Genomic DNA, 12,433 nt, shown 5'->3' with positions numbered 1-12,433 from the left:
GATTAAATTGAAACCTCAGCAGTCATAGAGGCATTATGGAATCAGGGTGTAGACGAGCCGCATGTAAAAATACTGAAAGATATCTATAGCGGCTCCACAGCCAACGTAGTCCTCCATAAAGAAAGCAACAAAATCTCCAGAATGAAGGGCGTGAGGTAGGGAGGTGCGATCTCTCCAATCCTATTTACAGCGTGTTTACAGGAGGTATTGGGGGACCTGGATTGGGAAGAATTGGGGATAAGAGTTAATGGAGAATACCTTAGTAACTTGCGATTAGCTGATGATATTGCCTTGCTTAGTAACTCAGGGGACCAACTGCAATGCCTGCTCACCCACCTGGAGAGGCAAAGCAGAAGGGTGGGTCTAAAAATTAATCTGCAGGAAACTAAAGTAATGTTTAACTGTCTCGGAAGAGAACAACAGTTTACGATAGGTAGCGAGGCACTGGAAATGGTAATGTAATACATCTACTTAGGACAGGTAGTGACCGCGGATCCGGATCATGAAACAGAAATAATCAGAACAAGAATGGGCTGGGGTGCGTTTGGCAGGTATTCCCAGATCATGAACAGCAGGTTGCCATTATCCCTCAAGAGAAAAATGTATAACAGCTGTTTCTTACCAGTACCCACGTACGGGGCAGAAACCTGGAGGCTTACGAAAAGTGTTCTACTTAAATTCACGAAGACGCAACAAGCTATGGAAAGAACAATGATGGGTGTAGCTGCTAAGGGATAAGAAAAGAGCAGATTGTGTGAGGGAACAAACGGGAGTTAATGACATCTTAGTTGAAATCAAGAAAAAGGAATTGGCATGGGCAGGACATGTAATGAGGAGGGCAGATAACCGATGGTCATAAGGGTTACGGACTGGATTCCCAGAAAAGGGATGCATAGCAGTGGGCGGCAGAAAGTTAGGTGGGTGGATGAGATTAAGAAGTTGGCAGGGACAACATGGCCACAATTAGCACATGACCGGGGTAGTTGGAGAAGTATGGGAGAGGCCTTTCCCCTGCAGTGGGCGTAGCCAGGCTGCTGCTGCTGCTGCTGCTGCTGCTGATGATGATGTAGGATGAAGGCAGAACATCTCTGCCTATCCTAGTAGATTATTCAATGCCGGGAAGCGATATCAACAATTAAACGATTGAGAAAACTAGTTCCAACGCATAATGAAAAATACTAACAAAACACCGCAGAATACGTGCATTAATCTTATAATGATTAGGAGCAAATTGCAATCATTCCATATGTTCAATTCGATAGTTAGTAAAGAAAATAGTGGTCAGAGCCATATTAAGTACCAAAAAAATCTGGGTAGGCTGTATCAGTGACGCAGCCACAGTGGGGTACGTGAAACAGCTTGCGCGGCACTAGACACAAATGACGTAACAAAATGTACAAGTTACATTTAGTCACGTATTCATAAGGCTTATATGTCTCACTTGTGTTACAGCTAGTGAGCGTTTTAGGGTCTAATATTGCAAGTGGTTTCCAGAGGATGTTGGGGCACTATCGAAAAGACGTCACCAAATCCACAAGTTATATTTTTTCACATACATGATAGACCGCGGTCCTGGTCCGCAGGGAAGATTCACATCTTCCTCTGGACATGCAATCAGACGTTTTCCCAAAGCCTACTTCTTGCTGGACAACATAGGGCAGCGAGGAAATGCGCCAGTGAGGTCGCCCACTCGTAGTCGCCCACAATGTTTGTAAACGTCCTGTTTTCAAGACTGTACATCGTCGAAGTAAGGGATGTGAAATGGTTTCTCAGTAATCTCAATGTTCCTAGGCATATAGTGCATAGTGAAACAACATGTCTGTTCATCCGCGTTGTCTCACGCGCAGGAAGAAGTAGTTAAAAAATCAAGCTTGCTCTCCAGATTCTCGCAACGTTCCGTCAAGACACCGTTATTCTTGTTCGGTAGAAGGCTGCAGAATCTAGAAAAAAAGTCGCCGCTGCCATGGTTTTACGAAGCTTCATAAAGGTCCGTCCTCTGAACATATGAAACGAGAATTAGCGTGTTATGAGAAACGGCCGCCATTTTCGCCATCTGTTTAAGGACGGTGAAGAAATGTGATAGAGTATAGCAGGGGAAGTTCAAGCCAAGTCAGCTTGACTGAGAGTTATTCGGAATGGCGGAGAAGCATCTTTTGTTGGCAATGGGGCGTAGGTAGCCCCCCTCCTCCTTCTTAGGAACAGTAGGGGAAAGGTGGCATATATATTGGTGGCGTAAGGTGTTATGAAAAAAAACAAAATGAAGGAAAAATACAGGTAATTTAGCTTAATATGTCCCAACACTTGAACCCAACACAAAGTAATTTGGGAATTCGGAATTCAGGATTTTTTAATTTTATTTATTTACATATACTGCCATCTTGCATTGGAAGATATTGCAGGAGTGAGTGCATATATATATCAATCGATTGAAGAATACATTTTAGTAGAAAAAAAGAAAAACAATATAAAAACAATGTCAGGAAGAGCTAGTTGATTAATGAACATAATTTGGCAATTGGTCGGCAAATTCATCACTCGATAACTCGAGCAAGGACCCCGCAAGGCCATTCCAAATCGCACTTGTATGTGGAAAGAAGGAATACCTAAAACGATCAATCGATGCATTCAAAGGAACAATGTTCAGACGATGCCTTCTTCTGGTGGACCGAAAAGAAGGGTTAGTGAAAACAATAGATGCATGTTTTCATGCATCTATTGCAACATAAGTTTTCCCTTGAGCAATTTTATGTAGCAGAACAACACGGTCACAAGTACGTCAATGGGCCAGAGGCTTTAGTAGCAGCTTACTAGCATGTGATGTCGGTGAGAAATGGCGGTCATAACGATTATATATTTACATTGTGGCTTTTTTCTGAATAGACTCAAGCGTGTATATGCCTTTGGAATATTGTGGCGACCACACTATCGACGCAAATTCAGGTAGAGGCTTTATTAGTGATCTGTATGCCGTTAATTTACATTCTTTAGTTGCATCTCGTAAGTTTCTTTTAGGAAAACCCAGTTTTCTCAACGCCTTGTTGGTTATGCATTTAAGGTGAGCATGTCATTTCAGATCAGGGGAGAAAGTAATACCAAGGTATTTCAACGTGTGGACGCTTGCAAACTTGCGCGCTTCATTAAAATATGTAAATCGTAATGGTTGTTTTTTATTCAAAAATGTCATTGATACGGTTTTATTAAAATTAGGTGACATTTGCCATGTTCTTCTCCATTCGCAAAAACGGGCGAAGAATTCATTCAGCTCCAACTGATACTGATTACTAGTTATAGTAGAACAAAGAACGCAGTCATCAGCATATAGTCTTATTTTGACAGAAGTGCCGGCAATTACTTCAACGACATCATTTTACATAGTCCTGTGTCGAACCTAGCAGTTTATAATCATGAATTATTGCTTTGAGTTTAATGAGAAGCTTTTTATGACACACTGTGTCAAAAGCTTTACTGTAATTAGTGAAAATGGCATCAAGCTGTCCTCTAAGGTTAATCGTGGTTGCAATATCATGGGAGATTTCTAGAAGTTGTGTTACCGTCTAGAATCCAGAACGGAAGCCATGTTGAGCATGCGAAAGAACATTATGTTCAGATAAGTACTCAATGATTTATTTATGAAAATTGTGTTCCAATAGTTTGCAAGATGTTGATATTGAAGAAATAGGTCTGTAGTTAGACATTACCTGCTTATTACCGTCTTTGTGAATGGGAACAACCTTAGCACATTTCCAGAGTATTGGAACAGTAGATGATTCTACACACGTTGAAAAAATTAGGGATAAATACCGAGAGCTCCATTCAGAATATCGGTGTAAAACCATATCTGGTATATTGTCTGGCCCAGTATTTTTCCTAGTATCGATCTTGAGTATAAGATTATGTACACCAGCTGATGTGATTATCATACTAGAAAAAGGTGATGACGAAAGAACAGTGCAAAACGTGAGGGTGCGTCCATCATGACAGGTGAACACTGATTTAAAGCAATTATTAAAGGCTTCAGTGATGCTAAGATTATCTGAGCATGGTTTATTGGCAATAATCAATGAAGGAGAACTCTGACTTGGTGGACTGATGGTTCGCCAGAACTTTCATGGGTTGTTTTTAATGAAGTATGACAAAGCGCTATTAAAATAGAAACTTTTCGCATTTGACAGAGCAGATTTTAAGTTGTATTTAAGTGTGGACAATACTGAAGCTTTCATTGGATTGTTTGCATAGGGTTGTTTGCGGAGACGCCTGATGCGACGAATTAGGTGTATATTTTCATGTGTGTACCACGGGTGCTTGGGATTGCGCTTTACACACTTGGTTGGAGCGTAATCAGATATACATTGATTGACAATTGAGCAAAAACGGTTCACTAACACGTTAACAGAGGAATGGTTCGCGCAGCTCAAAAACTCCTCAAAACAGCATGAAAGTAACTTAGTTATGGAGTTGTCATCGGCACGTTCAAAGTTCAATGCTGTCTGATGTGAAGGAAGCTTAGACATAGTTGCTAAATTCAAATAAACAATGACCCCCTTATGGTCCGACAGGCCTTCAACAATATTACAATCGTAACTATTTTGTCTAAGTTGCTCATTTACGAAAACAAGATCTAAAATTGAGCTTTCGCGGGTTGCAGAATTCTTAATTTGCGTCAGATCGAAAGAAATAGTCATGCTAATCAAGTAATCACGAATGACTTTGTGACGGCCACTTGCAGACAGCGTTGGCCATTCTGTACCAGGGGTGTTGAAATCGCCAGCAAGTAACATTTTACAACAGTTAAGTTTGTGTTTGGTTAATTAATCGGTAAGATCAGAAAAGACACTAAAATCCGCGTCAGGGAGTCGATAAACAGCCCCTACAGCCAAACGGAGACCACAAAGCCTGATTTTGCACCATACAGATTCGCAGTTAGGAACGTCAGGCAATACTGTAAACTCAATATCTTGGTTCACAAAGAGTGCCACACCGCCACCGCGCCGGCCACTTCTATCTTTCCTGAGGACGCTATAACCTGGTGGTAAAATTTCAGAATCTGAAATGTGTTCACCAAGCCACGTTTCAGTCACGCAAATCACAAAAGGATGATAAAATGCAGTGAAGTGATGAAAATCTCGAATTTTGTTAAGAAGACTGCGGGCATTAACATTTACAAGCGAGAAATTAGTATCGGAAAGCAGTCAAGTTTCATGTACTGCAGATGTTTGCTTTTTGGTTTTAATGATTGAATCACCTGCTTCACTCAGCTGACAGCGTACATTGTCTATCATCAAGGAATCACATTGCAGACGAACCACACAGGCACTTTTCCTTTGATATACAGAGTCTCCGAAGAGCTTTACCCGCCGTGGTTGCTCAGTGGCTGTGGTGGTAGGCTGCTGACCACGAGGTCGCGGGATCGAATCCCGGCTGCGGCGGCCGCATTTCGATGGGGGCGAAATGCGAACACATCCGTGTACTTAGATTTAGGTACACGTTAAAGAACCCCAGGTGGTCGAATTTTCCGGAGTCCTCCACTACGGCGTGCCTCATAATCAGAAAGTGGTTTTGGCACGTAAAACCCCATAATTTAAAGAAAGAGCTTTGCGTATCTTTCGAACTCGTTCAGAAAAGTCCTCATTTATATATATTTCAGTACCTTTAAGCTTTAGGGTATTGTTTAATATTGCAAGCTTTGATCTATAGTCCAAAAATTTGAAGATAGCAGGACGTGGTTTTCACCTCTACGCGCCCCAAGCCTGTGCCAACGTTGAATGTGTGCACACTGAACACCAAGTTTATCAGACATTAAGTTTGTGAACGGATCAAGTAGTTGCCTGGAGGGCTCAGAATGGGGTTGAGGTAGTCCGTAGACAACAAGGTTATTTCTGTGGGACCTGTTTTCAAGATCGTCAGACAGACTGTCCCGCTTCAATACCAGGTTTGTAAGTTGAGCGACAGTTCTTTCAAGTTCCTGAACGCGCGGAATCACTTCCGTGACTGGTAGTACTGACGTCTCAGGCCTATTTAGCCTCCCTTCGATGGAAGCAAACTTGGATGTCCAAGAAGATATTTCGGAACAAATTTTTTCCTGCCCTACGAGCAATTTCGAAAGCGTTTCTTGTAACATATTGGGACCAGGATTGGTCTCGATGTCACCAGATAACATCAACAACATTCTACGGACAGAAAACGCTCTCGTCAGTGCACCAGGCCGCAGCACTACACATCGATCATCACTTCTATAACAGGGAAAATCGTACTTCGGGCCTACCTAAAAGACAGTGCAGACAAGTTTGAACCATGTGCTCATCGTGCTGCTGTAAGACCCACTGAAGAGCATAGCGTCCGTCCTCAGCTTTATAGCACTGTACTCCGTACTCCATACGCAGTACTCCATACGGACCCGCAGTGGTTGCTCAGTGGCTATGGTGTTAGGCTGCTGAGCACGAGGTCGCGGGATCGAATCCCGGCCACGGCGGCCGCATTTCGATGGGGGCGAAATGCGAAAACACCCGTGTACTTAGATTTAGGTGTGCACGTTAAAGAACCCCAGGTGGTCGAAATTTCCGGAGTCCTCCACTACGGCGTGCCTCATAATCAGAAAGTGGTTTTGGCACGTAAAGCCCCACAATTTATTTTTTTTTTACTCCATACGCAGTACTCCATACGCAGAAGGGCTCGTCAAAGGTCAAGCCACGCAGATCTAGTGCTTCAATCCAACGATGATGCGATGGTTCTATCACATCATCCGATCTGGCGGTTCCGAGTAACATTTTGAAGGATGGGCCAAAGGGATCATGCACAGAGGTTGCACATTCCTGAGGACATCTGGACATCTGGAATTCGCCAGTCAGCGTCTTAAATATGTACAGGAGTGCGTTATCTAGGTCAATTACTCACAGGGGACCCTGGTCATCAGAAGGAAACTTACAGAAGAATAAAAATGGATTGGAGTGCATACGGAAGGCATTGTCAGATCCTGACTGGGAGCTTATCACTGTCGTTGAAAGGAAAAATGTACAATCATTGCATTCTACCGGTGCTAACATATGGCGAGGCTTGGCGGTTAACAAAGAACAGGAAGACAACAATGTGGATCAGAGAGCAAACGGGGGTGGCCGGTATTCTAATTGACATTAAGAAAAAAAATTGGAGCTGGGCAGGCCATGTAATACGTGTGGTTGGCAATCGGTGGACCATTAGAGTTACAGGATGGGTGCCAAGAGAAGGAAAGCGCAGTCGAGGACGGCAGCACACTAGGTGTGTGACGAAATTAGGAAACTTGCAGGCGCAAACCGGAATCAGCTAGCGCAAGATGCGTGACTGAAGATCGCCGGGAAAGGACTTCGTCCTGCAGTTGACATAAAAATAGGCTGCTACTTCTGGTGATAGTGATGATAATGATAACACTATGCACAGTAGACAGTTCCTTGGCACCCGCCACTCTGCTGTTTCAAGGCTCTGAATATTATTCGATTGAGACAAGTGAAATCCTTTTCCTGCCGCGGGACCTTGCAACAAATGCACAGCAATTTAAGCTAACCTCGGTGTATGACAGCTTTTTTGTATCATTCTGACTTGTTCCAGAATTACCCGGCGATCAACCAGGGAGGTCCTTCGATCAAAGTGGAGCCAAAGTACTACGCACGGAACTGACGGCATCGTTCGCTTCACCGCGCATGTCATAAAAAGGTCTCGTGTCTTTGTCGTCCGGTTGGTTGATAAAAGCGGCTCTATGAAGAGACCGCGGCACCAAAATGATTATGCCTGATTAAAAGTGCCAATCTGCTGGCGCGCGCAATGGAACTGTGCAAACCTGTACTTGATCACAATGTTTTTCCAGCTATATCTTGCATCTGTGGCCAATTCATAAACCGTGTGATTCGGAAAACTTCCGAACCTTCAATGTATAGGAACACATTGTTCAACGTGCACAGCATATTCCGTGCCAACACACCAGAAAGTAGACAAAAGCGCTGGCATAAAAGTTTACTGCACACAATCCCAACCCTGAAGAGTTGCGCAAGTTTGGACGCATACTGTCTAAACACCGATCAAGTCGCCTATACAAGCGCGGGCGGCACCTAATAGGAAAGCATATTATTATTCACGGAGAAGCACTTCTTTTGCAGCTACAGTTATAATGCGCTCACTCCCTAATTAATTTCATGTGCGCCCGGCAGAGAATATTGCGCCATCAGCTGGCTGCTATTTATTATTCTGTTATTTAATAATCCAAGCGATCAAATAAGTTCATTAGCTATGTTCTGCAGATTGTAGGGCTGTAGCCAAAAGTTGCTTCCTGATAGCTTGGCGAAGCTCTCTAAAATCAGTGATACACATGTAAAATGCTTTAAATGCATTCACTCAAGTCAGCGTAACATCAGATCACAGCGTACATTGCACGAAGGGCACTATATGTACAACGAAATGTGCCCATTTTTAATAATTGGTAATTACTTTATACAGAAGGTAAATTAGACAAGCCTTGCTCTTCCAACTTGACGCGAGGCACACTGACCACTCAGCTTTGTATTGTTGGGTAGTCTGACACCCTTTCCTCTAAAAAGGCTACATTCCACAAATGTCTTATTTTATTGCGATACCAATTATCTGGACACCCCAGGTGCATCTTTGCCGTTGCCGTGAGGTTCAGTATGGGGCTGAAGCGCTGGAGTTTTGAACGCACCGTGGCGCGACCTGGCGGTGCTCAACGAAGTTGGCTGGGTAGTATGGAAAATGTGCCGTCTCCCAGAGTAACACGAGTCTCGCTCGTTTTGTGCTTTGTTTAGGGAAGATAAATATATCTTCATCGGGCGAGGAAGAAAGGGCGCGCGCGAGCCTTTCCTCTTCACTGGCTTGGGCGATCCGGCGCGGCGCTGCTTGAAAGTATGTCTGTCGCGTGTTGCGGAACGATTTGGAGATGTTTTAGCTCGTACTTTGTTAAATTTCCGTTCATACAAGGTCGTCAGGGTATCCCTGTGTAGCCTCTCGGTGCATCGCTAGCTACAACATCCGGAAATATATTTCTTGGGGGTGCAAACAAGGAACGCGCATTATCAGCCGTGGTTCGCACGCGTTGTGAACTATTTTGGATTTATCGGCTTTAATTCAACGAAGAGAACCGACGTCTTTGTACTGCCAGGAAATGGTAAATCTGCTCACTATCTGATCGCTTGGCGTAGGAACTAAAACATAAGAGCGCGTGCTCGTGTACGGCCAACCTAAGGCAATCCCGAAACATCCCGAAACGCTTCTCAAATAACAGCACAACTGCTACCGTAGAAGAAAGGTGCCCATGTTGTTGTAATCGCCGCGTATGTTTCGTCGCTTCTAAACCGCAGCTTAGAACTAAAGGCGAATACTGGTATAAGGTCACATTAGTAAATTGAACTTTCAGAAATACACAATTGAGCTCCGAGGATGATTGTAGGCAAAACACGCGCGCACATATCACGCTGCGTGCTTCGTTCGCCTCCACGCCAGCAGCAAGTCCGCCCATGCCACCTTAAACCACTTCAGCATGTCTCACAGAACCGTTTTCCACATAGAAGACGCCATGTCACACTAAATAGACCGCGCGTGCACGAAAACAAATGCTAATAAACCAGCTCTAAGCGTATGCCTGACCTACAAGACGGAGCGCTCGGCCATGTCAGCAAGTAAGTAAGTAAGTAAGTAAGTGGTGCTGATCTCTTTTGACTCAGGGCAGGCGTTTGTCAACGCCACAGGAGATGTTCAGAGTACAAGAAGGAAAGAAAGTAAGGAGAGAAAGAACATAAAACACAGTTTTGTCACAGTCTGTGAGTCTGTCTGGTTGGTCCGGTTTGTTGTATTCTAGGCTCCAGTCGCCTCGGATTTCACCAAAGCCACGACAATCCAATCCGCTAGCGCTGCCGGTTCAAGTCAGCGCGTCCCAGATGCGTCGCTGCCTGGTCGGCTGTCTTTATTTTAGGAGCTCGTGTAGCTGAGGAGGTCGGCATCAGCGGCCACTCGCTGTGACTGGGCGGCTCTAGCCGGGCGATATCTGTCTGGGGGTTTCCTTCACCTATTCGGCTCGCCTGCCCAGTCGTTCCCACTTTTCTAGCCGGATCTTCGTAGTCTCGGCGCGTGCAGTTCGGTCCTCCTCGGTGAGACCAGTCAGCGCCAGGCTCTCAGCCAAGGGGCACGATCGGGGAACTGCGGGAAGTCTCGGACATTGTTGTAGCACGTGGAGAAGGGTTTTTTTTGGTGCACCGCACAAGCGGCACGTCGGATCCACGCCGAATAGTTCGTGGCGGCGTTGGTTTGTGAGGAGAGCGCCAGTGCGGGCTTGAAACAGCAGGGCGCTGCCTCTATCTCCTCGGTAGTCTGGTGATGGGCACGGTTCCGGCTTGTGATGGTAATATAGTGCCAGGCTTTGCTTTTTTGCCAATGTCGTGCGCGAAATCGTTTTTTCAGCCTCATTGATTTGATTTCCTTGATGACTGCCTTGCGCCAATCTGCCTCCGTCTTAGTGTCGTGTTGTTTTGAATTTTCGCTGTATTTCGTGTCTAGGGACGTGTATTTCGGAATTCAAGCCGTCTTGATGTTTTTGTATCTTAGGTGTAGGTACATTCTGCGACTGTAATTTGTGTTTGCCATGAATTTGAGTCTGCCGGCATATTGTAATTTGGACCGCGCCTCCCTTGCCTCGTACGAGGACCAGCTCATTTGCAGTGGCTATGCTGCATTTGCAGTGGCTATGCTGCCCCCTAGCAGCCAATGGCCTAGTTCTGTTTGGTGACGCTCCAGGCATTTTATGGTTTCACTGGAGTAGGCCAGGACATCGTCTGCGTATGTTGTCGCTGGTACTGCTACTCCCTTCCACAGTGTGCGTCCGACAGTGTATGGGTTATATGAATGTCTGGCCAAGTGCCAGATGCGGCCTTTGAGGCAATTAGATTTTTTTACTAGTGCTTTTTGATGCGGATCCAGAAAGTTTGATTGGTCACTGAGAGTTATGCCGAGGTATTTGTATTCCGATGTTTTTTTGACGAGGTTCCCTTGGAGGGTGAATTCATTGTTAGTGTTGTTTGTATTTATCCCCATTCACTGTGTTTTCTCAGTGTTAAGCCTTAGCTGGTCGGTTCCTGTGACTTGGGAGCAGATGTCGAGCTGGTGTTGGAGGTCACCTGCTGATTCTGCTAGCAGCACAATATACCGACTGCGGACTGCCGACTGCATGCCGACTTCCCATAGATGGCGCCACTGCGTACCCCTTACTGCATACCCATTGCACTGCATACGCATTGTCTACATTGCAGTCGATCGCAGATGCAACGCAGACAATGTGCACATCATGCGCTGCATCAGCGAGGATGCAGTGCATGAGGGCGACCTTCAGGGCCACATCCAGGCCCTGGACGGCTTTTAAGATCCAAATGGTAACCTCCTACTACAGACAGCTCAGGAGATGTCACTGGAGGTGCTCAATCTCCGACCACACTGCGAAGGCCATTTCACGTGGTGCGATAGGACCAGCGGCAGCTGCATCGATTACGTTCTAGCGTCCCACAAGTTAGCGCAACACGTTCAGCACGTCCACATCAACGAAACGGGACAGGTTAGCGCCAGCAGCGATCACAATCGCATCAATGGCACCTTCACCGCCGCTATTTGGCAAAATCGACGCAAGGAGCAGCGTGAGCCATCGCAGAGGTACCTACCTGCCTCAACGTACGAGACCGTTGCACGAGACATTGAGCTACGTCTGCAGGTTGCACCGCCAAGGAACTACGAACAATTTGTTGGGGAACTGCGGCGCATCATACCTACGAGATACGATCCAACTTGCGGGGTGGTGTGCGACGCAATGGCTGGTGGGACGGGGAGGTGAGGGCGGCACCGGGCGTGTGTCGCGTGGCCAACCGTCAGCCCCGCGCTAAGGTGACTCCCTAAAACGAGTGCCAGCATCTGTGGGACCAGTACCTGGCCTGCAAGCGCGTCATGCAGCGAGTGGTACAGTGCAAAATCGTGGCGCGCGACCACGCCAAGCTGAGGTCCATCACAACTCCTGGGTGCCAAGGAAGCAGAAAGGTCTGAGCGTACGTGTCAACACTCGACCGAAAACGCGTCCCACAAGTACCTAAAAAGGAAACAACAGGCGAGCTTGTCAGTGTCATCGCAGAACACTTCACCCGGCACATGACGCAGCTGTACGACACCGCGCTGCGCACTGCAACCGAAGGGAAAAGGCAGGTCTGTATGAATGCGAATAGCGAGTGACTCGCGCTGGACCGCGCGCTTGCTCGGGTGGACTTGGGCAGCGCCCAGGGACGCGATACCTGCAGGCTTGGTGAAAAACCTGGGACGCGATAGCCTGGCTCGCATTTTCACCGAGATTCTAGCTGGAGAGCCAGTTCCTGCAGAGTGGTAGTGCGGTCGCGTGCGTCTCGTCCTCAAGAAAGATGGGGACGCGGGC

At 46.1% G+C, this 12,433-nt stretch overlaps 1 protein-coding gene across 1 annotated transcript in view; it reads left to right on the top strand.

Annotated features, from left to right (window-relative positions):
• Positions 1-7,699, top strand: part of LOC126544007 (uncharacterized) — a 201,803-nt gene extending 194,104 nt beyond the window's left edge. Inside the window, exon 5 of the mRNA XM_050191187.3 lies at positions 7,579-7,699. Coding sequence (XP_050047144.1) covers positions 7,579-7,647 — 69 coding nt within the window. The 3' untranslated portion in view covers positions 7,648-7,699. The remainder of the gene's footprint in view (positions 1-7,578) is intronic.
• Positions 7,700-12,433: the final 4,734 nt, after the last annotated feature.

Source organism: Dermacentor andersoni, chromosome 1 (genome assembly GCF_023375885.2).
Source record: "Dermacentor andersoni chromosome 1, qqDerAnde1_hic_scaffold, whole genome shotgun sequence".
NCBI lineage: Eukaryota > Metazoa > Arthropoda > Arachnida > Ixodida > Ixodidae > Dermacentor > Dermacentor andersoni.
Note: the sequence above shows the minus strand (reverse complement) of the source record. Positions and strands in the feature narration are given on the sequence as shown.